This window comes from Neofelis nebulosa, chromosome 1 (genome assembly GCF_028018385.1).
Source record: "Neofelis nebulosa isolate mNeoNeb1 chromosome 1, mNeoNeb1.pri, whole genome shotgun sequence".
NCBI classification, from domain to species: domain Eukaryota; kingdom Metazoa; phylum Chordata; class Mammalia; order Carnivora; family Felidae; genus Neofelis; species Neofelis nebulosa.
The window spans coordinates 67220780-67248725 of NC_080782.1; the positions used below are offsets into that span (position 1 = coordinate 67220780).

The 27946-nt window shown below is 44.0% G+C and overlaps 1 protein-coding gene and 1 long non-coding RNA gene across 4 annotated transcripts in view; one reads left to right on the top strand and one right to left on the bottom strand.

Moving 5' to 3' along the window:
- Positions 1-11991, bottom strand: part of LOC131509318 (uncharacterized) — a 37844-nt gene extending 25853 nt beyond the window's left edge. Inside the window, exons 1-3 of one of the 2 annotated variants that reach the window (XR_009260434.1) lie at positions 11877-11991; positions 9574-9826; positions 1000-1310 (exon numbers count right to left, since the gene is read on the bottom strand). This is a non-coding gene — a long non-coding RNA (uncharacterized LOC131509318). Of the gene's footprint in view, positions 1-999; positions 1311-9573; positions 9827-11876 lie in introns of those variants that run through there. The other variant, XR_009260430.1, reaches the window with a different exon arrangement.
- The window catches only part of MCC (MCC regulator of WNT signaling pathway), a 435778-nt gene that overhangs the window by 147874 nt on the left and 259958 nt on the right, over positions 1-27946 (top strand). The window contains exon 1 of one of the 2 annotated variants that reach the window (XM_058724863.1): positions 12378-12488. The exons of the other annotated variant lie outside the window; for it this stretch is intronic. Within the exon in view, the coding sequence (XP_058580846.1) occupies positions 12432-12488 (57 nt within the window). The 5' untranslated portion in view covers positions 12378-12431. Of the gene's footprint in view, positions 1-12377; positions 12489-27946 lie in introns of those variants that run through there. 2 annotated transcript variants of the gene reach the window in all.

The window sequence follows — 27946 nt, forward strand, 5'->3', positions numbered from 1 at the left end:
TCTGGATTGGGAGATGCACTTCCACAGAGGAAGGTGCCCTGGGACATTCCTGTTATTTGCCTATTTCTCCTACGTCTCCAGCCCAGCTGCACACTCACTCACCGGGGTCAGATAGGACAAAAACTCTTACACCAGAATAGGAGCTCTAATTTCCTCAAACCCATTTTTCTTCCAGTGTGTAATTTGGCCCTCACAGACTTTGATGTTCCTTCTCTATGCTTTTATTTTTCATTTTTAATTATTGTGAGAGAGAGAGAAAGAGAGAGAATGAGTGGGGGAGAGGCAGAGAGGAGGGAGAGAGAGAATCCCAATCAGGCATGATGCTGTTAGCTGAGAGCCCAACTCGGGCTCAGTCCCATAAACTGTGAGATCATGACCTGAGCTGAAATCAAGAGTCGGATGCTTAATTGACTGAGCCACCCAGGCACCCCAACACTGGCCTTCTTTTTTTTAATTATTATTTTTTTAATGTTTATTTATTTTTGAGAGAGAGACAAAGTGTGAGCAGGGGAGGGGCAGAGAGAGAGGGAGACACAGGATCTGAAGCAGGCTCCAAGCTCTGAGCTGTCAGCACAGGTTCTAACTCACCTGAGCCAAAGTCAGACACTTAACCGACTGAGCCACCTAGGCGCCCCTGCTGGCCTTCTTATTAGTAACTCACTGCCTGTATTCCTTCCCTACAAAGCCTTTGCACATGCTGTTCCAGTGACCTAAATAACTCTTTCTCCCGTTTTTTACCTAGTTAACTTCTGTACACCCTTTAGATCTTAGCCCACACATCTCTTCCTTACAGAAGTGTTCTTTGACCTTCCCCTCTCCACTGTTGTAGGCTAGATGTAGCTTTCATGTACTCTTGTGTTTCTATACTCCTGCCCTTCAGAGTACACACTGCAGCTTCTAATTTTGTGTTTCCTTTTTATGGTTAAGTAATGTAGCAGTAATCTGTTGCCACATATGCTGTGTGATAAAACACCACAAAATCTCAGTAGCACTTAACAGTAAGTGTTTATGGCTCATGTATTTGGGGTCAGCTGCAGGTTGGCAGGGCAACTGTTGATCTTGGTTGGAGAGGCTGGGATAACCCATATATCTGAGGATGAGCTGGCTGACTGCTGATTGAAGACTGGGGCATCGGCTCCCTGTGTCTCTCATCCTCTAGAATGGCCCAGGCACGCTCTCATGTTAGTGGCAGATGTTCAGGAGGACACATGAAAGGCTCTTGAGGCAGCACAGGTACACCATTACCTCTGGCTCATTCTACTGACCAAAGTAAGTCACACGGACAAGTCCAGAATCAGAGTGGGAGGGCACTGCAAAGTTACAGACAAGGACATGTTGACAAGGAGTTGTGAAGGTTGGGGCATCTTGGTGTCCTCCCACAATATGATTCTAGGATCAGTGGAAGGCAATGATGGTATCTCTTTTTATTCATCATTACATCCCTAGTCCCTAACAAGATCCTTGGCACATAGTAGTTGATAAATATTTCTTGAATGAAGGCAAGGCTACATCTGAAAAGGCATCAATCTGACACTGTTGTCTCAAAAATCTGGAGGAATGTTCACTTTTGAGGAGGTTCCTGCCTTAAGAAAAGTAAAAGAAATTAGTTCAAAATTGTTTTCAATTTCTTGTTCTTCAAATTTCCAAATTCGCCCAAATGACAGCTGTTTGCATCTTGGGGCTAGCTTTTATTTCTCATGAGATACATTTCTCTCTCTTGTTGCCAGTAATGGAAGGTGTTTGAAAAATAATTTCAAATGAAAAGATTTAAACATGAGTTGTATGAAGAAAGAGGGTGAAAACTTAATATTTGGGATATGAAGGAAAAACAGGGTAGCTTTTGTTAGTTTGGATAGTGGCCTGTGCATACTTCCTCATATGCCATGGACTTTTACAAAACAGACTCTGAAGGGCAAAGAGGAGGCTGACGGTGCATTCAAATGGCTTTGTTCCTAATAACTGGGAAAATAAGCCAAATATTTTGGTTAATTCAGGAATATGAAACCTAAAAAGATCCTGGGGGTATGAGCACACAAACAGAAAGGAACTTGAGCTGGAAAGCAAAGATGGATTGGCATTGTAAAGAATATGGAACCTTAAAAGGGTTTCATATTTGGAGAGTGGTAAAGGTGCTGGGGAAGATGGGTTCACATGCTGTAAGGAAATTCTGTGCGAGTATGAGGATGATTTAACCGAACCACGTAACTGTGTACCTTTAATAAAGAAATGCATTCTTTGATTCCGTCTTCATTTAAGAAATAATACCTCTTTTCTCCAGGGGTGATTTACGAAATACTTGATACCAGGGAGTAGCCACAGTAATGGAGGAAGGTCCAAGAGTCCTTGATTGTGCCAGCTGTTAGTCTGATGGCAGCTGAACTATAGAAAGTTCTGGGAGTTTCTGGAGATAGGAATTGGGGTAGCCTGGGCAGTGACTGGTTAGGGAATGGGCACCCTCTGATTTGGGTAGATGGTTATTTACCAACTGGACCCAAACTGCTTCTGTTCTCTAATATTGACACAGCCATTAGATAGTGGTAATGGTTGTGCAACTCTGCAAATATACTGAGAATCACTGAAATGTACACATTAAAAAGTGAATTTTATGTTGTGTGGATTATATCTCAACAAAGCATATAAAATATCTAAAAAAAAGATTTACTTGTGCAATGATATGATCGAAAGCTGTATTTTGGAGAAAAATAGCTGGGCTAGAATATGCAGAATGATTTGGAGTTGAGTCATATTGCTAAGTTATAGTTACTAAAATATAAAGAGACAAGGCCTGGAAGATGCTGCTAACAGTACAAATGGAGACCAAGTGGAGAGAAAGGCCTAAATGACTGGCAGAGGAGATGACGGAGGAGGGGGCTGAAAATGACTCCAATGTTTCTAGACTGGAAACTCTGATTCCACTAACAGAAATTTGCAAGCTGAAATTAAAGCTGGTTTTTGGTGGAACATGACAAGCCCAGTTTTAGACAGGCTTTATGGTGGTGATGGCAAGACTTAATGAAAGTGTCTGGTAGTTACCTGAAAAAACATTAACTGGAGCACAAGCAAGGGTCAAGGCTAGAGTTGCCGATCACACAGCATTTGCTTGGAAGGGAGAGTTTGAGCTCATGTGTCAAGTCATGTAGAACAACTGAGGAGGGCTGGGAGGGCTGGGCAGGAGCCTGCTCCTCATGCCTTGGCTTGTCCCTGTGGGAGATCTCTTCCATAGCAGCCCATCCATTGGCACTTGTGGACTCAAAGTCTGGGAATGACTTTCCCCACCTGTGCCCGAGATCTTCCTTCTTCACCCATCAGCTTGGTATGATGCCAAGTGAATTGCCTCTTTTGTCATTAGGTCTATGAGGCATATTAGATTAATTATTTCTCTACTCCTTTTGGGCAACTCCTGTAGCATATTCTAGCTAAAAGAGAGTAATGGAATAATGCTGTTTTAGCCTCCCAAAGAGCCCTACAAATAACAGTGGCAGGCATTTGGAATTCATTTAATTTCAGCATGCTCTCCAATTTTACTACATCTATTTTCATGCATCTATTTAATATATATTTTTTCCTTTTCCTCTCCAGGAGATTGACCATATGCAAGTACTCCTGGGAAGATTTAGCCTCTCCCCTCCCTCCAGCCTTTGTAAACTCCCTTGGATTTCCAAATCCCTAATCTCCACTGATTATATTTTCCTTTCTATGAAGAACCTGATATATTTTAAAGACATTTGGACAACAAATGAGTAAAGATTTGGAAAGATACTTTGAATATTTAAGGCAAGATGACATAGATACTTATTGGGCTCCAAAATATCTTATCAGATGGCAAAGAGGTTTTTGAAGCATCACATGATGCTTGCATAAGGCGGTGAATCTCAGCTAGGATTTCCCCACTAATAATGTCAGGGGTGTCTATGCCAAATGATTCTGGGTTATTTGAATGCCTAGTCTGGGTGTGAGGCAGACCATAAATGCAGTTAAAGAGACAGACAAACACCACAGGGGTGCTTTCTTCTCTTGAGTTGCATTTGCCATTGGAAAAGGCTGGGTTTGTGTGTTCTATGTGTGAGATTTAATCTGGAAATAGTTTTCAAGTATTTCTTTTCTTAGCAGATTTTTAAACACAGACAAACCAAATTATCTACTGCATTCCATCTATTTCACAGCAGTAAGTCACTGGGTCTAAAAACAATGTGACTGATTTCATAAACAAAAAGGTGAGGACCCAGCATGACGAAACAGACTTCAAGTACCAGTTTAGGGAGAGATCCACCATGGTAACAACTCAGAGTTTCTAATCCCGGCCAAGAACGGATTCCAGGATAACTTGACTGAAGGAGCCTCGTGCAGGGAGACAAAAACTCAGAAGTAGAAGTTAGGATTTTGGTTCAAGATCTCATCTGATAGTTCAGTAATAGTGAGACTTTGGGCAATAAGCTTGTCAAAAGTTCTCTCCCTGTGCTCTCTCAACATTTTCCTTCTTAGTCACTATTCAGTCGACACAAATCTAGTTTCTATCCCTCTCCACCATTCAATGAAATTGCTTCTCTCAAGGTCACCAGTAATCTCCAAAACCAAAGGACATGTCAGTCTGTTTCACTGAAAACCCCATCTATATCCTTGTCTCCTCTAGTATTTTTTTTTCCTCTAGTATTTTGACACAAATCCAAGACATTGTGTCATTTCACACCTAAATATTTCAATATATAACTACACAAGGTAACGACTCTTTTTAAGGATAACCTTAAGACCATTAACACATCTAAAAAGTAACTTTTAAAATCATCAAATATCTGAAAAGTATTATTTCTGAATGTCTCATAAATACCTTAATTTTTTACAGTCAGGTTGTTTGACTCAAGATCCCAATGAGGACCACACATTATAATTGGCTGATATGTCTATAGGTTTCCCCTTCCATTAATATTTTACTCGTTCACTTGTGCTTTTTCCCCTTGCAATTTATTTGAAGAACCCAGATTGTTTGTCCTGTAGAGTCTGGATTTCACTGATTGTACTGTGGTTAATTTAACATGTTTCCTCATGTTAAACACTGCTGAGATGTCTTCATAGGTGTATTCTTCCATCAGAAGTCGTGTGTGTGGTGGTGTTATGTCGTTTTGTGATGTTAGTAGATGTGCTTTATACCTAAATCTATCAATTCTTTAGTGGTTGTAAAATAGGGATATTCCATTTCAATCAATTCTTCACTTATTCACAGGAATACTTCTAGGGGACGCCTGGGTGGCTTAGTCGACTAAGGGTCCGACTCTTGATTTCAGCTCAGGTCATAATCCCAGGGTCGTGGGATCGAGCCCCATGTTTGGCTCTGCTCTGACAGTATGGAGCCTGCTTGGGATTCTCTCTCTTGTCTCTCTGCCCTCTACCCCAATCACGTGTGCACACACGTTCTCTCTCTCTCTCTCTCTCTCTCTCTCAAAATAAGTAAAATAAAACATTAAAAAAAAGGAATACTTCTATAAAGCAAGAACTTTCTTTTGTCTATTTTTTAGGTTGCCCAGTGGTAAAGTTTGTATAGGAATAGATTTACCTTTTAAAAATGTAAATTGGAACATGTCTCTGCCCCACTTAGTCTTCCTGTGGCATCTTCATGTACACAGAATGAAATCTATGGCCTACACATACTCTGCATGGTCTGTTTCCTCCATCATCTTTTTCATCATGTTCCTTCACACTACTTTTTCTCAATATTTAAAATTACATTAAATAACAGACTTGAAGTTTATTGAAATTTATTGGAAAAGTCAAGTCCTTTCTTGCCCCTGAATTTTTGCACTTGCTGCTCCCACTGCTTGGTCTTCTCCTGCTTTCTGCCTAGTTGGTTCCTTCTTGACCTTCATGCTGAAATGTCATCTCCTCATTGAGACCATCTCTGATTGGTTCATTTAATGGGCCTGCTCTCCATCATCACAGCTCCTATTTATTTCCTTGATAACACCCATCACAAGCTGTATTCTTTATTAATCATTTTCCACCAAGCAAGGATTTTTTTCTGCCCCATATACTGCTAAATCCCAAGGCATAGCACCATGTCTGGCACATAGTGGATGTTTTTCTTTTTTTGAATGAACACCACAAACTTGCTGACTCTACATATCGTCATCTAGGTAAGTGGGATGCAGGGGGGAGCTAGGTGATTATAGGATTTCTTCCAGTTTTTTCATGTTGTTCTCTGAGGGCACGGAGACCAAGACAAAGACTGTCCAGTGCAATGCTCTCCGAATTCTTTATGTTGTGGCACCTGGAGCAAATGAGGTCTGTGATGGGGCAGGCCATCAAAGCTGTCTGGAGGTTCCCAACATGGGACTCATGCCTGGCCCAGTGCCTGAGAGAAAAGCTGGCTTGGTGATTGAGCAGGGGGGCCATAGGAGTTGGGTTATGGAGAGCATTTCTGGACTCACGGGGGTGGGACAGTGGGGTAGGCTTAAAGATTTAGGGCAGGAAATTCTTTTGAGTGTATAGTTTGACTTTTATGACCCTCAAGGAATTAGGGGTTTGGGACTTCCTGAATCCCCACAGATCTGAAATCTCCCTTTCCCCTGAAAAGTAACTTTCTTTTTCAAGAAATCCCACCTTTTAGCATCATTAAAAAGCATTCTCTTTCTCCAATGCAAATGATTTGGGCTTGGTTGAGAAGATTAGGAGGTATTTTTCACCTTTGTGTGAATTAGCTAACTACTGCTTTCTTCTTAAAATCTGAGGTATCAACTGTTGTGTTTGGGTTGAGAGACTCAAGGGGGCATGGGACAGTTTTGGAGTTTGGGTTCTTGTGTGGGCTGGAGGAGGACAAGCCTGACCCAGCACAGAGGACTGCTATGCAAGCAAGAGTGGTTTGGATACCCGGGGGGTAGAGACAGAGGGCTCAGGTTAGCCAGCCCCAAAGTTTCAGTCAATTTCCTTAATGCTGGAGGTTCAAGATTTTTGCCTAAGGTTTCTTTGATTCATCTGATATTCATTACCAGTAGAGAGTACAGACAAGACCCAAAATATTATCCCTACTGTATAGAAACTCACCAAGGTCAGCAGCCATACATAGAGGGGTCAGACTGCCCTCAACAGCAGAAAGCCAGTGTGGCTACAGTGTGTGATCAGCACACAGTCCCATCCACTCCTGCAAATGGCAACCTCTGCTTTCCCAGAAACTTTCCCAGGGCTGTGGTTGCCTCTTGTCCCAGAGACCAGATGGGAAGAGATTAGCCTTTAGGGAAGACAAGGCCCAGGAAGGAAGGGAACTCAGGGTCTTGCCCCATTAGAAAGCAGGTTTTCCTGCTCCTCCCAGCCCTGCTCTCTGATGCTAATAAACACCTCTGCCACCTCCTACCCACACCTCTGACTGGAGCCGACTCTCTGCTGAAGCAGAACTTGGAGAAGCTCTTCTAGAGGTATCACGTTGAGGCGGCCACAATGTGGAAGGATTTGTAGGCATTCAGTTATATACTTGGTAAACTACGGTGAGTGCTAACCTTGAGACCTTTCTCTTATTATACTGGAAATGCATTTGGGACTTTATTCCCCTCCAGTGTGCTGAGATGACATGCTGGGCTGCTCCTTGCATTTCTCAGGTACTTAGGATGTTGACCCAGTTGACATCTTGTGTACAGCACTTATCTTTAGCTTTCTTGATGGTAGAGATTCCCAGCTTGATTTCTGACTAGACTAACAGGTTAAGAAAAATAACAAAATGCTTAAATGATAGCAAAAAACAAAACAAAACAAAAAAACACTTCATTTCATGGAATCTTAGATTGGGAAAAGCTCATTGCATGAAACCATTCTCCACATTCGAATGACTTTCAGTGTGTCCCCCCAGCCTTCCCCTGTTCTTGAACAATTTCAGAGGTCAAGGTCACGACTATTCTATTCTTGCATTGACAGGTCTTCCTTTCCTTAAAGTAAAATTTAATTACAAGTTATTAGTCTTCATTACCCCCTCCACAATCACACAGAGGGAAGTTGGATGGCTGTTCAATAAGTGCTATTAGTTAGTATGTATGTCTGAAGTCTTGTCGCTACTAGTCTGTAAAGTCTCCAGGTCTCTCAACCCTTACTGCTCTCCTGGGAAGAAGCATCAGAATCCTCTGCCTCCCCAAGCCTATCCAAAGCTAATCTCATGGTCCTTGGCTCTGTCCTTCCCTCCCTTCTTAGGAACTTTGGTCCATCCACCTTCTCTCTCTGTATCTCCAGACTTCACATATGCCCCTCCTATCCTCTACTCAGTACTGCTTACCTACTCTAAGAAATTATGCCATCTGCCGAGTTCCTGTCAGCATCAAATTTATGGAAAGAGTAGTACACGGTTACTCATCACAGGTCCTTTTCATTCGCTCTGGTAATCTGCATTCCATCTCCTTAGCTTTGTAGAAATTTCTCTTCGATGGACATTAATGTCTTTGAAGTGCTCCTTTATCAGTTTTCAGGCTTCTGCTCTCTCTGTAGCTTATAATATAGATACTGCCCTCTTGCCTTGACAACATCTCCCTTAGACTCCCAGACCAGAGTTCCTGGTTATCTCCTTAGTTCTGCTAACTGGCCTTCCCTGCCAGTTCCTCTTTTATTCTTTACCTTCCATGAAAAGACCTTCCTTAAGATAATGTCCTCAGACCTCTTTTCCCTGTCTTTTCTTCCTTGGCAACCTTACTTGATTTCATGGTTTTATTTATTGTTTTAGTAGGGGTAACCCCAAACCTTTATCTCCATCTCAACCCTGATTTATCCCTGTAGCTCCCCTGCAAGCTTCTGGATGAACAGCTCCCCTTGAATATCCAGTTGTCACTTCAAACTTATGATATCTCAAACATAGTTTCCTCCCTAACCTATTCCTTCTTTGGAATCCCTATTTTTGTTGAGGACATTGCCTGAAACCACACTCAGCCACATTGTAGATCTACAAGTCACATTTAAGTTCTCCTCCTTCCACCACAGTCTCTGTCTACTTTCTTCCTTATTTATTTACCTAATTAAAACATTTTTAATGTTTATTTAGTTTTGAGAGACAGGGAGACAGAACATGAGGGAGGGAGGGGCAGAGAGAGAGGGAGACAGAATCCGAAACAGGCTCCAGGCTCTGAGCTGTCAGGAAAGACAGGCCTATTTGTTTTATTTTTAGAGAGAGTGAGAATAGAGCAAGGGAGACGGGTAGAGGGAGAAAGAGAGAGAGTCTTTAAAAAATTTTTGTTTTAAGTTTTATTTATTTTGAGAGAGAGCACGTGTAAATGCATGTGCAAGTGTGCATGAGCAGGGGATGGGCAGAGACGGGGCGGGGGGGGGGGGGCGGGCAGAGAGAATCCAAAGCAGGCTCCACATGATCAGCATGGAGCCTGATGTGGGGCTTGATCCCATGACTGTGGGATCATGACCTGAGCTGAAATCAAGAGTTGGATGCTCAACTGACTGAGCCACCCAGGTGCCCCTGTCTACTCTCTTCCTATAGAATCTCTTCCATCTGTCCCCTCCCATCCATTTCCATTGCTCCAACTTAATTCAGGCCTTTGTAGTCTCTTGCTGGACCTACTGGGATAGTCTCATTGGCATGTTCAGGTTCCACTTTCAACTTACATTCACTGTTGCCAGATTGTCATGGAGTTGCATCTTCTGTGGTAGTTAAGTATTCAAGTCACTATTTAAGAAGAAAATTCCATATATTCAACTTTCCTCTTGAAAATGCCTTATATTGTCCATAAAGTAGAATCTGCAGTCATACTGCTTCTTAATAAGTTCAACACTGCCAATTTTTCCTTCAGTCTTGGAACAGATCATTTTCTTTTGGTTGAACACCAGATGAAGTCATCTGCTTGGTTTTAGGGGCCATCTAGTATGAAAAATATGTTTCTTTAAACACCAGAATCACACTCAACACTAGTCTACTTGAATTCATGTGAGTTGCTCACGAGTGTGGTACAAATCCACTGGAATGTCTCAAAGCAAAGCTCTGATCCTATTATTTCTGTGCTCAGAAACCCTTAGTGGATCTCCATTGCCTATCATAGTCCCATTCCTTTAGCCTGTCACTCAAAACTGTTCATGATCTGGCTGTAACTCACTTACCTAATCCAGGTTCCACTCCAAAATGGAACACCTGCCATTCCCGTCACACGCCCGGCACATTCCATCCTCCATCCATATTTTCTTTCACATGGTCCCTCTGTCTGGGGTACCTTTACCTTACTCCCCACCTTTGCTGGACTCCGCCCTCCAGAGATCAACTCACATGCTGCCTCTCCTAAGATTCCTTCACAGTTCTCCAACTCAGTCCAGCCAAAATCCTATTTCCTCCCCTGAACTGCACTAGATCTTCATTTGTGTTGCTTTCATGGTAAGTTTCATTTTCTATCCAGAACTGTTACGTTCTTTATGTTTTATGACACTATAAACACCTTATGGGCAGGGCTAGTGTTTGAGTCTCCTTTATATTTTTATAGTCTTTCACCACCATTTCCATCTTCAAACACACATTCAGTTCTCAATAGGGTTTTTTTTTTAAAATGATTTTTAAAGATTTTATTTTTAAGTAATGTCTACACCCAACACAGGGCTTGAACTTACAACCTGGAGATCAAGAGTTACATGCTCCACTGACTGAGTCAGCCAGGCGCCCCAGTTCTCAATAGGTTTTAATGAGTAAATAAGATAAATAAATGTGGCTTCCTAGCCTCTCCCCATGCAGAAGAGCTTCTCCCAATGTGCTCTAGTCTGGCAGTGCCCCGAAACTTGGGACCCAGTGCTCCCCCAAAGCAGCAAACTTTTTTTTATCCCAATAGTGCCTCTATCAGGCAATGAATGAACTCACCAGGAAGGCAGCTGGGTAAGAAGATAAATGCAAATGGTCAAGCTCTTTGCTCCTTCTTAAAGAGCAAAATAAACATCCTATTTGAGTTGAAAAAAAAAAAAAAGACCTTGGAAATTAACAATACAATGGCTTTTTTCATAGAAGGCTCTAGGAAATGCCAAGTCTGTCACTGGAGATGGAGACATTTTGTTCCCATTGTGTAGAAAGAGACTGATGCGGCCTCTTAAGCAATCCTGCAGACCTACTGTTGGAAGGATCAGAACATTTTTTCAGCGTATTTCAAGTTCAGAGGGACTTTAACCTTTAAGGGGAGAAAAATCCCTTCCCTGTCACCTCCCTACACAGAGATGCTTTAACTTCAGGGAAACTCAAAACTGAGGGGAGTTCTGATTCCACCAGTCTACTGGATATAACAGTCCATTGAATCTTTTCTGATTCATACTCCAAACCCCAGAAATACGGACCTAGCTCTGCTCAGATGAGCAGTGAGATTTTTAAGGAAGGTATGGGGGTTGAAGAGGATGGAGAATGTAACATTTAAAAGGACAGTCTAGCGTTGGGGAGGATGGAAAATGTAAGCCTATTTTATACCTCTCAAGGAATGGGGCATCTTCATTATCGACATGCAGAAAATGTAATCTGCCCCAGCGACAGAGAGGGAGTTTCACAGTGAATTTACACCCTCGGTGTTGACTTTAGACAGATCAGGGGAAAATGACCGTCCTACACTCTTGTAAAATCTTAATGTGCCATGAGAAGTGCACAGCGCTGCCTGATGTACAGTGGTCAGATTTGTCTTGACCTTATTAGATCATGGAAAGGGGCTTCTAGGAGGAATTTTGAAAAAAAAAATTTCTGCACAAATACTCAGGTGGCCTTTTCTGTTTCTTCTCTTCCTCCTGGACTTGGGTCCTGTAATTACTATCGCAGAGAGCTGGAAGGATGCCTGCTCTCCCGGCAAGGTCCCCTCTGCTCGGCCTCCTCCCCCCCCCCCGCCCCTTTTCTCTTTCTGGCCCCGCCTTCTCCGCGCACCGAGCAGCTAGACAGCTGTGTTCAATCAGAAACCACTTACAACTCCAGACGATTCAAAAGGGAAACTTCAGCGTGAAGTGCAGCCCCGCTCCGGCTTTCTGTAGCTTTCTTTCCCTCCCTGGAGCCCGAGGCGCGGGTCTCGCTCTCCCCGCCGCCCTGGTTTCTTCGGGAGCTCGCTGAAGCCCTCCGGGGTGCCGGATCCTACTGGGAGGTGCCCTCCAGCCTGGTAATGGGGGGCGGCGAGGCCCCGTAGGAGCGGCTCGGCGGCTCGGAGGGTGGCAGTGCCCCGGGACCCAGCGGTGGGAGCGCGCGGGCGGGTCCCCGCGCCGGCTCGGCCGCTGCAGCAGCTGCGAGCGCGCCACACCGCCGAGCCTCCTGCAGCAATGGCTCGTCCGTGAAACGCCAGCCAGCTCTGTGCCTTCCAGGAGAGCTTGCATCCTTCCTTGGGGCTTCCCCACTGTCTTGGGTGAAAATGGCTGTCTAGACTGAAATGTGCCAGAAGGGACCAAGCGGTGGCTATCGAGCCTGGTAAGCCCAACTCAGAAGCTCCGAGACCTGGAGGAGGAGGAGGAGCTCGGCTCTGAAAAGTGCAGTCATGAATTCTGGAGTTGCCATGAAATATGGAAACGACTCCTCGGCGGAACTGAGTGAGGTAAGGAAGAGCTGAGGTCGCGAGCTCTGGCTTCTCAGGCATTTGGTTTCCGACAAACGGCCGGTCCCTCCCGATCGCCCCCAGCCCTACACCCTTGCGCCCTACCCACCTCGTGCTCCCAGGCGGGAGGCAGCGCAATTAAAGATTAATAGATTTTTTGGATCTTGTTTTAACTTGTAGTGCTACTCAGGAAATGACCTGAACTGGCTTGATATTTCAGTCTGAAATCAGTGGCTCAAAAAAGAAACAAGCTCTCACCGCGCCGCCAAGACCTTCTGCTCTCCGCGGATCTGGGTCCTCCGTCCCTTCCTACCCCGGTTCCTCCAGTTTAGGCTCAACATTGCTTTTCTTAGCAGTCGGGGATCCCAAGCTGAGCCGAAGCCGTTGGTAACTAATTTGGTGGGGCTGCGGAGCTCATTGGATTGTTAAATCTACCACTTGGCTCCCACGTGTAATGCGTTTGGTTAAGTTCGGGCAAGGTGGTCTCTCGTCGGCGGAGATGAATGACCCACGCTGGGGCGGGGAGTGGGGAGGAAGCACATCAAAGCCGCTTAGAACTTTATTTCCTGCCCTGGACTCGACTCCTGAGTCTTTGAGGCAAGCGCATTTGCAATTCCTGGCTCTCGCTGTAACATACCCACTTGAGTGTTTGAGACTCTCTTTGAAATTAAAGCTACATCAAACGGTATGCAAATATGTCAGCGGTGAGATGCTCAAAGCCACCTTTTTTTTTTTTTTTTTGATGACTTTAGGGATGCCTCGGGCACAACCCCTCTTCCCCCTCCATGCCCCTGAGCGCTCCCCCCACCCCGCCCCGCTTTGAATACCTAAAAAGTATTCTTTTGAGTGGATGCTCAAAAGACCGGAGAGGAGGATTCTGTGTGACCGATGTCTACAGCAGGAGTCTTGGTGGCTGTGGGTTTTCCTCCTAACATCATCACTGAGCTATTTATGGGGCAAAAGTAGAATAAATAGTCTGTGCTTCTTGAGTATGGCTGAAGAGAGGAAAGGGGAAGAAAAGGAGACCAGTGTAAAAACAGCCGGAAGGTGATGTCAGATTACCGAGGATGAAGGAAAAATGAAAGGATGCAGCCCTGGCTGTGGGGAGAGGGCTGGAGATGGGGAAGGGGGGGGGGCATAGACCGGGGAAACCTGAGTGGGTCTGCAGCTGGTATCCAGCAGTGAATGCCCTGGGCCCTTGCCTGGTGCTCTGTGTGTTGCTGCTGCGTTGTCCCTACTAGGGTTTAGAGTAGCATTTGGAGGTGTTGGTGAATGAGGTAGAGGCATTTCCTAATCCTGGTGGATTCCCTTGTGGTTTACAAGGTGAGGAGATGCTAAGAGGGGGAGGACGTAACTTGAAAACAAGAGGTTAAGGGAAGAGGCAGGAAGACCTAAGTGATTTTTGCCAATTTTACAAGCAGGGAGAAGTTCACATCAAAAATAGAACGTAGGGCCCTGCTAGGACCAAGGATCCAGGAGAAACCCTATTTAAGGAGGAACCTGTGACTTACCTTGTAAGGTCACTTAAAAATCAAAAACTTAAAGGTGTGTTTGTCCTGCAGAAAGTCTTTCCCTGGTCTTTCACATTATTTCTTTGTGGCAGCATTAATTCTCCTTACCTGAAGTGTGTTGTTGTTACCTTTTGTTTTCAGAATGAATTCCAGGTTTAGGATGAAGGTGGCTAGGATACTGGCTAGAGAGAGAGAGGAGGTCCTAACGGACTTTCCTGGTGTTGGGGTGATCAGGGGAGGGCATTAGTTGAACCCAGAGTTAGGGGGGTTCCTTGCCTACTTGTATCCACTCCGATATACTCCTTAGAAAACTTGTGGCCAAAGGGAAGGGTGGAGGGTGCTTCGTGGCCCCCGCGTTAGTTGGAGCGGTAATACTTGAGCATTATGGACCACTTGTCCCTGAGGAAATAAGCTTCTGCCCAATCATAACCTTGAGCAGACACTGAGAAAAGGGAGAGAAAATCTGCTGATCATTTAACTTCTCTGAGGTCTTCTTTCTAGGTTCAGTGATTTAGTTGCCCCTCTGTCTCCCCTTGTCCCAGTTTCCCTGCAGATCTGGTAGTTGCCATAGACAGTAAGGGTAGTTATTTTTTAGTTTTTGGACATGTTTTCAATTAGGGTATGTGTAAGAGAATTTGTAAGGCAAGGGGGTATGTGCGGGTCATACTTGTGGACCCTAAATGTCAGGTCAGTTTATCACGGGCAATAGTTGGAGGATTGACTTTTTTTTTTTTTTTTTTTTTGTAATATGAAATTTATTGTCAAATTGGTTTCCATACAACCCCCAGTACTCATCCCAACAGGTGCCCTCCTCAATGCTCATCACCCCCCCCCCCCACCCCCCTGACCTTTTTTATAATACCTCTATCTCTGAATACAATTCATTTGTATTTCTCACAACTAGGTCTCTGGTGTAAAGGAGCGTTTGTTTCTTTTCACGTAATTTTTCTGTTAAATGCTAGCTTTGCTTTAACGTCTTGGGCGGCAAAGTTGCCAGCCCCTGTTGATGGTTGGTTCCTCCTCCTCACCTGGAAGCAGAGCTAATAAAACCCCCTCAGGGACCCCTTTAGTACCACGTCTTTATTGCCCAGGAGCCTCTAGGCTGTCTGGAGGTCACCGTGGGGTCAGATTCAGCCTGTTGTTCACCAGGCATTTCAGGGCCAGGAAAAACCCTGAAAGAGCCCAGGATGCTGGGGGTCAGAAACAAGAGGCCTCTCTCGTTGGCGTGGACTTGTGAGCTGACCCCTTGTACAGGGGCCCTGTGGGCCCAGGAATTGCTGACCCTTTGGCAGTTATATTGGCGTGGACTCTATCACATCTTCAACAACGGGAGTGACTTGCATCAGTTTTCCAGGTGTAATCTGCTGGTCCCTTCAGTGAGAGCAGCGAGCTTTGGTCAGCTGCTGAGGTGCTGACCTCTGCCTACAATTACTCCAGGAATGCTCGGATACAAGAGAGGCAGGAGGGATTTGGGTGTGAGGGCTACTTGACCTAGAGCTGGGTGTTGGGCGTGAGGTGTTTTGCATGTGTAAGAACTTTTAAGGTCGAAAAACAGGAAATTCATGAATGTGTTCCTTTTGTGTCTTTAGCTGGAACAATAGCTGTTTAAGATCCTGTGAGATGATTCTAGGAGATAGTGAAATTACCCTTACCTGTGGGCATTCAAAACATTTGTGTTTATCCATGACCACAAATGGCTTATATCAAGTCTGAACACTTTAACTAGAGCAAACTAATCCTTAGCATTAACCACAGTAATGCGAAAGGAAAATCTGAGCGGCAGGAATTGGCTGTTCTCTTTTCTTGGCTCTTAGCTGACCCTATCAAAGAATCAAAGGATGTTTTTCTTTTTCTAATGTGAGGTTAAAAGGAAGGACTTCAACACCAGCCAAATCAAGAGTCCTTAGAAAATCAAGTACACAGTCAGCAGCACTGGATTAAATTCTCCCAAATCTCGTCAAGGGAAGGCTCTTAATTCTTCCTCCTCGCCATGGATTTTTGGTTTGCACTCAGTTATGTTTGTCTTGATGAAACTTGTGGGACCTGTATATAGTTTGACATTGCTGCACTACCACGGTCGCGTTTCCTAGTTCTTAGAATAGTTCAGATTTGGGGAGAAGGAGGTCTCAAGGCACAGTATTTGCAAGGTATGATTTGAATTCACTAAATCTTTTTTTTTTTTTTTTAATTTTTTTTTTTCAACGTTTTTTATTTATTTTTGGGACAGAGAGAGACATAGCATGAACGGGGGAGGGGCAGAGAGAGAGGGAGACACAGAATCGGAAACAGGCTCCAGGCTCTGAGCCATCAGCCCAGAGCCCGACGCGGGGCTCGAACTCACGGACCGCAAGATCGTGACCTGGCTGAAGTCGGACGCTTAACCGACTGCGCCACCCAGGCGCCCCTGAATTCACTAAATCTTTACAGGAGAGCTGTCTACTGGATCTGCTTGTCTGGTAGAAAGCTACTTATTTATGCAGCAAAATAAAAATTTATCTTTAAGGGTTCTTTCCTGGTGATCATTAAAACCCCTGGGGAATAAAAAAAAATACTCAAGAATTTGTCTGAAGCAATCAACTTACATATTTTTTGCCTTTTAAACATTAAACAATGTTTACCTTAGTTGCCCCTGGAAATCCTACTTCCCTTACTCTTTCCTTATCCCTTTATTCAAAGCTGCTTTCATGACATGATTCCACTGCAGAACACAGTCTATAGAGGCAACTCTTCGTGTGCTTTCACCATTTACTTGTTGGGTAGCTATGGAAACTCCACATCTTTGTTGATACTCTAATTAAGAAGTGGATTTGTATAGGAGAAAGTTGTTCTCTACATGGATAATCCTGTATGACTGTCTCTCAGGGGCCATCTAACAGATAGATGTAGGCTTTGTCAGCCAGTTATAAAATATCAGAGTTGGAGGGGCCTGTGAGATCACCTAGTATTCCCATACCCCTTTATACTCCTTTGTCTTTATAGAATCAACTTCGCTGTAACGAGTTGTTTAATGTCTCTCCCAGCCATAGACCATCAGCACCAGAAGAACAGTGTGAAGACCTGTCATAGAGTCTGGCACACAGTAGGTGTTCTACACACATTTGAATGAATGAACACCTTGCCTCTCCCTTTCCATTTTTTTTTTTTAATTTAAACTTAAAAAAAAAAATTTACATCCAAATTAGTTAGCATATAGTGCAACAACGATTTCAGGAGCAGATTCCTTAATGCCCCTTATCCATTTAGCCCATCCCCCCTCCCACAACCCCTCCGGTAACCCTGTTTGTTCTCCATATTTAAGAGTCTCTTCTGTTTTCTCCCCTCCCTGTTTTTATATTATTTTTGTTTCCCTTCCCTTATGGTCATCTGTCTTGTCTCTTAAAGTCCTCATATGAATGGAGTCCTATGATATTTGTCCTTCTCTGACTAATTTTGCTTAGCATAATACCCTCCAGTTCCATCCACTTAGTTGCAAATGGTTGTTTTTGTTTTGTTTTGTTTTGTTTTAATTTATTTTTGAGAGCAAGAGCTTGTGAGAGCGTGAGTGGGGTAGGGGCAGAGAGAGAGGCTGACAGGATCCAAAGTGGGCTCTGCATTGACAGCAGAGAGCCCTATGGGGGACTCGAACTTTCAAACCATTAGATTGTGACCTGAGCCAATGTTGGTCACTTAACTGACTGAGCCACCCAGGGGCCCCTCCCTTTCCCTTTTTATACATATGGAATTTGAAGAACTGCTTTAAGTGCTTGGTCTGAGGCGTGTGTGTGTGTGTGTGTGTGTGTGTGAGACTATATATGGCTGTGTAACAAACTGCCCCCCAAATTAAGAGACTTTAAAAAAATCTTATTTGTGCATGATTTTGAAATTTTGGGAACAGCTCATGGAGGGAAGGCTTGTGTCTGACTGGACCCAGACGATCCACTTCCAAGATGGCTTAATCACATGGCTGGCAAACTGGTGCTGGCTGTGGATGGGAGATCACCCCTATTCTCTTCCTCTCTTCCATGTGGGTGTACCCCTATACTGTTTGAGTTTCCTCTCAACATGGCAGCTCGGTTCCAAGAGAGGAGAGGTGGAGGCTGGCAGTTCTTTTTTTTTTTTTTTTTTTTTTAATTTTTTTAGTGTTTGTTTATTTTTGAGAGACACAGAGACAGAATGTGAGTCAGTTAGGGGCAGAGAGAGAGGGAGACACAGAATCCGAAGCAGGTTCCAGGCTCTGAGCTGTCAGCACAGAGCCCGACGCAGGGCTCAAACTCAAGAGCTGTGAGATCATGACCTGAGCGAAGTCGGACGGATGCTCAACCGACTGAGCCACCCAGGCACCCCTGGCAGTTCTTTTATTTTATTTTTTTTAATGTTATTTTTTATGTTTTTAAATTTACATCCAAATTAGCATATAGTGCAACAATGATTTCAGGAGTAGATTCCTTAGTGCCCCTTACCCATTTAGCCCATCCCCCCTCCCACAACCCCTCCAGTAACCATCAGTTTGTTCTCCATATTTATGAGTCTCTTCTGTTTTGTCCCCCTCCCTGTTTTTATATTATTTTTGTTTCCCTTCCCTTATGTTCATCTGTCTTGTCTCTTAAAGTCCTCATATGAGTGAAGTCATATGATTTTTGTCTTTCTCTGACTAATTTCACTTAGCATAATGCCCTCAGTTCCATCCACATAGTTGCAAATGGCAAGATTTCATTCTTTTTGATTGCCGAGTCATACTCCATTGTGTGTGTGTGTATATATACACATATATATTCATATACATACATATATATATATATATATATATATATATACACACACACCATATTTTCTTTATCCATTCATTCATCAAGGGACATTTGGGCTCTTTCCATACTTTGGCTATTGTTGATAGTGCTGCTATAAACATGGGGGTGCATGTGTCCCTTCGAAACAGCACACCTGTATCTCGTGGATAAATGCCTAGTAGTGCAATTGCTGGGTCGTAGGGTAGTTCTATTTTTAGTTTTTTGAGGAACTTCCATACTGTTTTCCAGAGTAGCTGCACCAGCTTGCATTCCCAGGCAGTTCTTTTAAAATGTAGGATTGAAACTGGCACAGAGTCATTTCTGTGCATCTGTTGGTCAAAAACAGCTATATGCTTAGCCCAGATTGAAAGCTGTGAAGAAATAGACTCTACCTCTCCAAGGCGTATATAACAAAGAATTTGCAACTTTTTTTTTTTTTTTTTTTTTTTGCAACCATTTCAATCTACTCCAGAGGCCTCAAAAACACAAAGCCTTGTCTAAAACCCTCTTCTCTTAATTCTCAGTGCCTGACAATAGTTTTTGTTTGGTCTCTTAGCTGTTAATTCAGTGGTTTTACAGGGTATTGACCTGCTTCATTATCAAAACCCTATGAGAGACATTCTGTTAGGCCCATTCTACAGGTGTGGAGATTGAGGCATAAAGAGGTAAAAACACTTACTGAGGTTTTACAGACTATTAGTGGTGGAATCAGGTTTCCAGCCCTAGGAGTCTTTCTCCCAGGTCCATCATTTGTACGTGGTTTCCTTTCATCAGTTTCTCTTCGTGCTCTCAGCTTGTGATCACATGTTCCTAGGAGGGAGCATTCTGTATAATAGGCCTTTTTAACTTGATGTGTATTGTAATCTCTGTGCAATGCACAGATAAATATTTTTGATAAAAATGAAATGAATATGATTAAAGGGATATGGTGACTGCCATCACCTTCAACTGGCTGAGGAATTCTATGCATTGATTTTCCCAGAGCCCTAAAAGCAGATTTGTCAATAAAGAATGGGTGATCCTCATCCAGGAGGGCCTTCCTTTCTGTCCTTGTTTACTGCTAGGGAGATAGGGGCATGGCGACCTCTGTCTCCCACTAAGAGGTCCCACTGGCTGTGTACTCAGAGGGGCCTGAGGGATTAGTCCTACCATGTTTGAGGTGCCAGAATAAGGCTTTCTTTGTCACAGAATGAGTGTTCTCCCACCCCTGCAGGTGGGGCTCTAGGCTCCTACTACAGTTTGCTAAATCACTGTGGCACTGCAGAGGGCAGAGGTTGGCAGAGAAAGCCAGGAAACACAGTGAAGTTGGTGGCCAGGGCCACGTGGCAAGGCAGCTGCTGGTGGTCAGGTCCTGAGGAAGCACGTGCTGAATGTGGCAGTGAGGCCATGACTCAGTCCCAGCTGGCCAGGGGAAATAGATTAAATGTGGCTGGAACCAGGGGGTCACCAAAGTAACAAGAAAAAGGAGAAATGGGATAGGAGAGTAGGAGGTTAGTCAAAGACCAGGCAGGTGATTGGGGCTGAGATGGCCATAGATGTGAAAGCCCAGAGAGAACATTGATTCCAAGGGTGTGCTTTGTCCAACTGGGTAGTTGTAAAATGAATCCCAAGACTTCTCCATATTAAGGAAGTACTTACAGGATGTGTGGCTACCGGATTTGAGGCACCAGAGCTTTGAGTGGGTGGGGGCACCCATGCAGGATAAGGAAAGAGGTGGCAATACTCAGGAGGTAAACTCCAGGGTGCTTTAGTAGCTGCCCGAAGCTCCTTTACCCCAGCACAAGCCATGTGGAACACTTCCTCCAAAATGAGACTGGAACGGAAGATAAAAGCTGCATTTATGGCAACATTAAGAAGATGCTGCTGAACAAAGACTTCAGATTCAGGTTTTGATCTAAGGAATCAAATTTCAGAAAACCAAGATTACATTTTAAGTAATTTCTTGATTCTGGGAAAGAGGTTTGTATTGGTGAGATTGTGGAATCAGATAAGCCAAAAAGCTCTGAAAACTGACAGTACTGAGGATGTGGACTTGTGCATCAGGGAGGGCATGTCAGGGCAGAGATAGATTATATGCAGTTATTTTCTCCATCCCTTCACTTGCTTCCCCCCCCCCCCCCCAACTACACCCAGATTCCTAACGTTGGTACCTTTCACTTTTGAAAGAAATAAGGAGAGAATAACCTGGATTACACAGATAAACAGAAGTTCAATTTATAGAGTAAATATTTACTGGGACCATACAGCTGTTCTCTTTCTAGCAAATGTCCTTTTCTCTCGCTGAACAGAAATAGCCAAAATTAGTTCCTGGGGGAAGGAGGACACCTTTTGAAAGGTTTGTGTTACCATAAGGAGTGATTGAGGTTGCAGAGTACTTTATATGTGCAAATCTTTTCAGATATTTCTTGGGGCGCCTGGGTGGCGCAGTCGGTTAAGCGTCCGACTTCAGCCAGGTCACGATCTCGCGGTCCGTGAGTTCGAGCCCCGCGTCAGGCTCTGGGCTGACGGCTCGGAGCCTGGAGCCTGTTTCCGATTCTGTGTCTCCCTCTCTCTCTGCCCCTCCCCCGTTCATGCTCTGTCTCTCTCTGTCCCAAAAATAAATAAAAAATGTTGAAAAAAAAAAAAATTAAAAAGGAGTGATTGAGGTTGCAGAGTACTTTATATGTGCAAATCTTTTCAGATATTTCTTAAACTCAGCAAAGAAGTTAAACCAAATCAAATCTAGGAGAAACAAAAATCCCAAATTAGCAGCTGTTGATTCCACTTGCTATATAAGAAGCTGTAGGTTAGGGTTTGTTAACTTTGTAAACAAGCAATAAAAACCTGTTGGGTTGGGAACATTGTGTGCTAAAAGCTACTTGAAGCTTTGGCGGGTGGGATATTTTGAGGCAGATCCCTTGTCCTGAGGTTTGATCAGTGCTTGGAACAACCCATGATGGGGCATATGGGACCAGAGATGGAAATGCATCTTAAGCCAAAGGCTGTAGTGTTTGATTACCTGAGAACACAAAGTTTCATGAAACCTCTGTGTGTATGCATGCACGTCAGTTAACAATTCCAGCTGGATTTGTGAAAAATACTGAAGCAGTTGTCAAGGGAAGAATGCCAACATGGGAAGAGATTGCCTGGCAGTTAGAAAAAGCAGTGGAGGGGCGCCTGGGTGGCGCAGTCGGTTAAGCGTCCGACTTCAGCCAGGTCACGATCTCGCGGTCCGTGAGTTCGAGCCCCGCGTCAGGCTCTGGGCCGATGGCTCGGAGCCTGGAGCCTGTTTCCGATTCTGTGTCTCCCTCTCTCTCTGCCCCTCCCCCGTTCATGCTATGTCTCTCTCTGTCCCAAAAATAAAAAAAAAAAAAAAAAAAAAAGAAAAAGCAGTGGAGTCCTCTGGTTGGTTGCGTGGTAAGAGTGGGAGTAATTGCTTGTCCCTGTTTCCTATGGGCTGTGTGGACTTGTGCACAGAATATGTGGCACACTCACTTTGGGCGGTTTCTGGCCTCCCACGTTGGTTGTTCCTGCCCTCACCTATGTTCACAACACTTACTATAATTATCCATAGCTTTCGTGTGAGACCAGGAGATCTTTGAAGGCAGGGACGGAGGAAAACCCCTCACTATTGCCAGCACTTAGTCAGTATGTGACATGGTAGAGCATCCACATCAACAAATTTTGAAGCTACTTGTTTGGACTAAACTGCAACTTGGCATTAGAGTGTGACAGATGTGTTGGATTGACCACTTCTATAATTTGGTTGAAGGGCACATTTGGGGGAATTTAGTTTGGTCATTATTATTATTTAAAAAATTTTTTTTTAACATTTATTCATTTTTAAAATTTTTTAATTTTTTTAATTTTTTTTTTTAACATTCATTTATTTTTGAGACAGAGAGAGACAGCATGAACGGGGGAGGGTCAGAGAGAGGGAGACACAGAATCCAAAACAGGCTCCAGGCTCTGAGCTGTCAGCACAGAGCCCGACGTGGGGCTCGAACTCACGGACCGTGAGATCATGACCTGAGCTGAAGTCGGCCGCTTAACCGACTGAGCCACCCAGGCGCCCCAACATTTATTCATTTTTTGAGAGAGAGAGCATGAGTGGGGGAGGCGCAGAGAGAGAGGGAGACACGGAATCTGAAGCAGGCTCCAGGCTCTGAACTGACAGCACAAAGCCTGACACAGGGCTCAAATCCACGGACTGAGATCATGACTTGAGCCGAAGTCGGTCGCTTAACTGAGCCACCCAGGCGCCCCGTTTAGTTTGGTCATTATTACCATAACTTACCCTCTATTCCCCATTGGTTTATTCAGTCAGCAAATACAGTGGGTCTTCTACATGCTAAGTGCTGTTCTTAGGTGTGGGGGTACAGAAACAAAACTGCTATATTCCCTGTTCTGATGGATCCTACATTCTAGAGGGAGACAGACCATACATGTGACAGGTGTATGTCCACTGATGGTATGTGCTGGAAAGAAAATTCACAGGGAATGAAGGAGGGAGGATGCCATTGTAGTGATCAGGGAAGACCTGTCTGTGGGAATCTTTGAATTGAGACCTGAATGAAATGAGGGATAGAGCCACTCAAAGATGGGAGATGATCATTTTAAGTGGGGGGAACAAAGGCAGAGGTCAGATACACATGGTGTGTTTAAACAAGGGGTTGAAGCAAGGGGACAGTGGAAAGAGAAGATGTCTGAGAAAAATGGTTCTGCCAAGATTACCTATAGCCTCCTAGGCTATGGAAAAGAATTTGGATTTCTCTGGAGAGTTTTGATATGCCTGAACTGATATATAAATGTGTGTGCATGTGGATATACACACACGTACATATATGTATTTACATAATTTACATAATTTATTTATTTGTGGGGCAGGGTGGAGGAAATTTTGGGAAGAGGAGGTGTTAGCAAAAAAAGGCCAGGAAGATTGTCTCCCAAAAGCCAATTTAAAGAAGTTATTTTCAGAAGAGAGTGAAGTTAACAAATGCCCCATCCCTCCCTTTTGTTTCATTCACTACCTTAAAGCCTGGGCATATTCCCAAATTTTCAAATTGTGTGATTTTAAAATTATTTTTAAACATTTTCAAACATTTTCAGAATATTTGAGATCATTTTCCTCTTGAATGATTTAAAGAACTGAGTGGCATGGACATTGGTCACGAATGATTTGAAAACTGCCTTCCCGGGGCGCCTGGGTGGCGCAGTCGGTTAAGCGTCCGACTTCAGCCAGGTCACGATCTCGCGGTCCGTGGGTTCGAGCCCCGCGTCAGGCTCTGGGCTGATGGCTCGGAGCCTGGAGCCTGTTTCCGATTCTGTGTCTCCCTCTCTCTCTGCCCCTCCCCCGTTCATGCTCTGTCTCTCTCTGTCCCAAAAAAAAAAAAACAAAAAAACAAAAAACAAAAACAAAACGTTGAAAAAAAAAACTGCCTTCCCTTGATGGATGGTTCAGTGTTGATGGATGATGATGATGTAGAATATAGTTGGGTTCTGAATTAGGAAAACTGGGCTCTCCTTTCCACTATCACTTGGACCAATTTCCTTCCACTGTTTAGAATCATTGACTTTATTTTTTATGAAATTCAGTATCAGTTCTGAGGAGCCTGGAATGCTGACACTTTTTTTCCTGTTGAAAAGTTATTTGTGGGGGCAACTGGGTGGTTCACTTGGTTGAGTGTCTGACTCTTGATTTTGGCTCAGGTCACAATTCCGGAGTCAAGCCCTACATTGGGCTCCATACTAAGCATGGAGTCTGCTTAAGATTTTCTCTCTCTCTTTCTCTTTTTCTGCCCTTCTCTGCCCCTCTCCTACTCACATGCACACTTGCTTGCGTGCTCTCTCTCTCCCTCTCTCTCTCTCAAATTAAAAATATGGGGCACCTGGGTGGCCCAGTTGGCTGAGTGTCCAACTTTGGCTCAGGCCATGATCTCATGGTTTGTGTTTGAGCCTGCATCTGGCCTGCTGCTGTCAGCACAGAGCCCACTTTGGATCCTCTGTTCTGCTCTCTGACCCTGTCTTGCTTGTGCTTTCTCTCAAAAGTAAATAAACATTAAAAAAAAAAAAGTTATTTGGTAGTCAGATTATACCAGAAAGTTGTCTGGTAAGCATGGAATTGGACAAAGGAGATTCTTCAATTGGGTGGTACCATTTAGCCATTTTTCATTGGAGGTTTATCTTATTCAAGCCATTTGCATGACTGATGAGGAAACTGAGGGCTGAATAAGGCAGGCTAGGGGCAGAGGGGGGAAGTATGGAACCCAGATTTTTTTTTTAAACTCCTAGGGATAATACTTCCTCTTCTGCCTCAACTTACTCTGTTTCTGTATCACAGGATTTGCTGTAAAGTATGTGTCTTCTATTGTTCTGTCATTATCTTAAAAAGAGGAAGCGTAATTCTTTAGCAAATCTTGTTTTATACAACATTACTACTAATCGCACTATTAAAATAATTAGAATTTAGTTTTTGCTCTGATCTTTTGGGTATGTGTTAGTAGTCTTCTCTCAGTGGGTTCTTACTGGCTGAGATTATTGGGGCCTAAAAATCTTAAAAATCCAGAGGGGCAGTTGTGTTCTGTTTTGGCGAAATGAGAGATGTGCTTAGTGTTTGGCTGGTTTGCCAGCTGCTCTCTGTTGATGTTTGCATGACTTGGTCAATATTATCCTTTTCTAAAAATTGTGGTAAACTATACATACCAAAAAATCTCCCATTGTAACCATTTTTATTATTTTTCTCATGTTTGTTTTGAGAGAGTGTACGCACACAAGTGGGGGAGGGGCAGAGAGAGAGGGAGAGAGAGAACCACAAGCGGGCTCTGTGATGGAGAGACAGTGAGTGCGGAGCCTGATGCAGGGTTTGATCTCACAAACAGTGAGATCGTGATCTGAGCCAAGATCAAGAGTTGGTGCAACCGACCGAGCCACCCAGGCACCCTCAACCATTTTTAGATACACAGAGCTGTGGCATTAGTACATTCACACTGTGGTGCACCCATCCTCATTTTGCACCTCTGGTACTTTTTCAGCTCCCCCAGCTGAAACTCCGTTCCTGTTAAACACTAACTCCCCATTTCTACCCTACCGCCCTCTTGGCAACCACTCTTTGACTCTCTGTGAATCTGGCCAATCTAGATCCTTCATGTAAGTGTAATCATAAAACTTGTCCTTTTGGGACTGGTTTATTTCCCTTAGCATAAGGTCTTAAGTACATCAGTACTGTACTAAAGATTCATTAGTACAGTAGCATGTCAGTTTTCTTCCTGTGTAAGGGTGTGTACTGTATGTTCATATCCTATTTTGTCTATCCATTCATCCATCCATCAGTGGACACTTGGGTTGCCTGCACCTTTTGGCTGTTGTGAATAACACTGCAATGAACACAGGTGTGCAAATATCTGACTCCCTGCTTTTGCTTTTTTTGGGTATACACCCAGAAGTGGAATTACTACACCATATGGTAATTTTGTGTTTAAAATTTTGAGCAATCACCTTCACATTTTCCATAGTGGCTGCTGTACTTTCCATCATCCCCACCAGCAGTGCCCAAAGGTTCCAGTTTCCCCACATCCTTGCCAGCACTTGTTCTTTTGGTTTTGCTTTGCTTTTTTTTTTTTTTTTTTTTTTGCTTTGCTTTTTATATAATAGCCTTCCTAATGGCTGTGAGGTGGTATCTCATCCTGGGTTCTATTTGCAGTTTCGTAATGATTCCTGAATGTTGAAGATATTCTCATGTGCTTATTGGCCATAGCGTCTTTGGAAAAATGTCTGTTCAAGACCTTGTCCCTGCCCCCCCTCCCTTTTTTTTAAATTAAGTAGGCTTCATGCCCAGTGTGGAGCCCAGCTCGGTGCTTGAACTCAGGACCCCAAGATCAAGACCTAAGCTGAGATCAAGAGTCCCATGCTAACTGATTGAGCCATCCAGGTGCCCCCTTTGCCTGTTTTAAAATTGAGCTGGGTTTTTGTTTGTTTGTTTGTTTGTTTGTTGTTGCTCTGTAGGAGTTCTTCCTATAATTGGGATATTCATTCCCTATCCCTTTCTCCTTTGTGCAGATCTTGTGTTCTCCATGGTTGGGGCTTTGCAGGTGCTTATGCCTTGCTTAGTTCCAGATGGAGAGACAGTGAGTGTGAAGCCAGGCAGGAGAATGGAGGTTTCCCCATGGAAAACAAACAGGCTCCGCCCAAGCCAGGAGGCTCCTTCCTCCTCGGTGTCCAGGAAGAAGGTGCTTCCGGACACATTGTGGGGCCAGCACGCACTTCATAGGCTGGCGACCAGCAGCTTTGCCTGTGGACTGGCTTGACGCTCTCTAGCAGTGTTAGGCAGGCACCAGAGCTACGAGTTTTTTGTTTTTTTAGGTTTTATTTATTTTTAAGAGAGAGGGGGAGAGAGAAAGTGGGGGGAGGGGCAGAGAGAGAGGGAGACACAGAATGTGAAGCAGGCTCCAGGCTCTGAGCTGTCAGCACAGAGCCTGACTTGGGACTTGAACTCGCAGACGGCAAGATCATGACCTGAGCTGAAGCCAGAAGCCAGATGCTTAGCTGACTGAGAGTTACAAGTGTTATGTCCCTGGCATTTGAAGAGTTACTTTGTTCCACAACATGCTGTGATTTCACAGTATTTAAAGAGGGGTTTTAGGAAAGGCTTTTAGAAAGAGGGGCCTGTGGAGAGGAGCCAAGAAGTCTGAGACTGGCCTGTTAGATTAGATAACTGTTACTTTATTTCTTGGTGCTGTGAATATAATCCTGGTTAAACCAAAATCAATTTATTTTCATGCTTGATTGGGAGCACTTTTGATGAAGTGTTTAGATGAGAGTAAGCATCATATAGGAGTGCTAGTGCTGCGGGAATGAGTGAGTCCAGGGGCTGCTGGCCCAGACTGATTATTAATAGAGCGTTAGTAGTCAGTAGGGGGAAAATAGGTGAGCTGGACCCCCAGGACAGGAGGAATTTTTACTTGCAGCTGAGAATGGGTAGGTTTTAACTTGAATGTCGGGTCCCCTCTTTTCAGGATGCCTTGATGTACATGTGGGGCAGAAAGCCACACACCTTCTGGTATGACTGATAATGACTTCCAAGACTGTTTTCATTTGGGGCTTCTGAGTTGCTTACGAAAATGCTGTCTGGAAACACATGTGATTACTGCCGAAGAAAGTGTGTGATGCTGAGAAAGAAAGCTGCCTTCAGACCCTTTAATTCCTC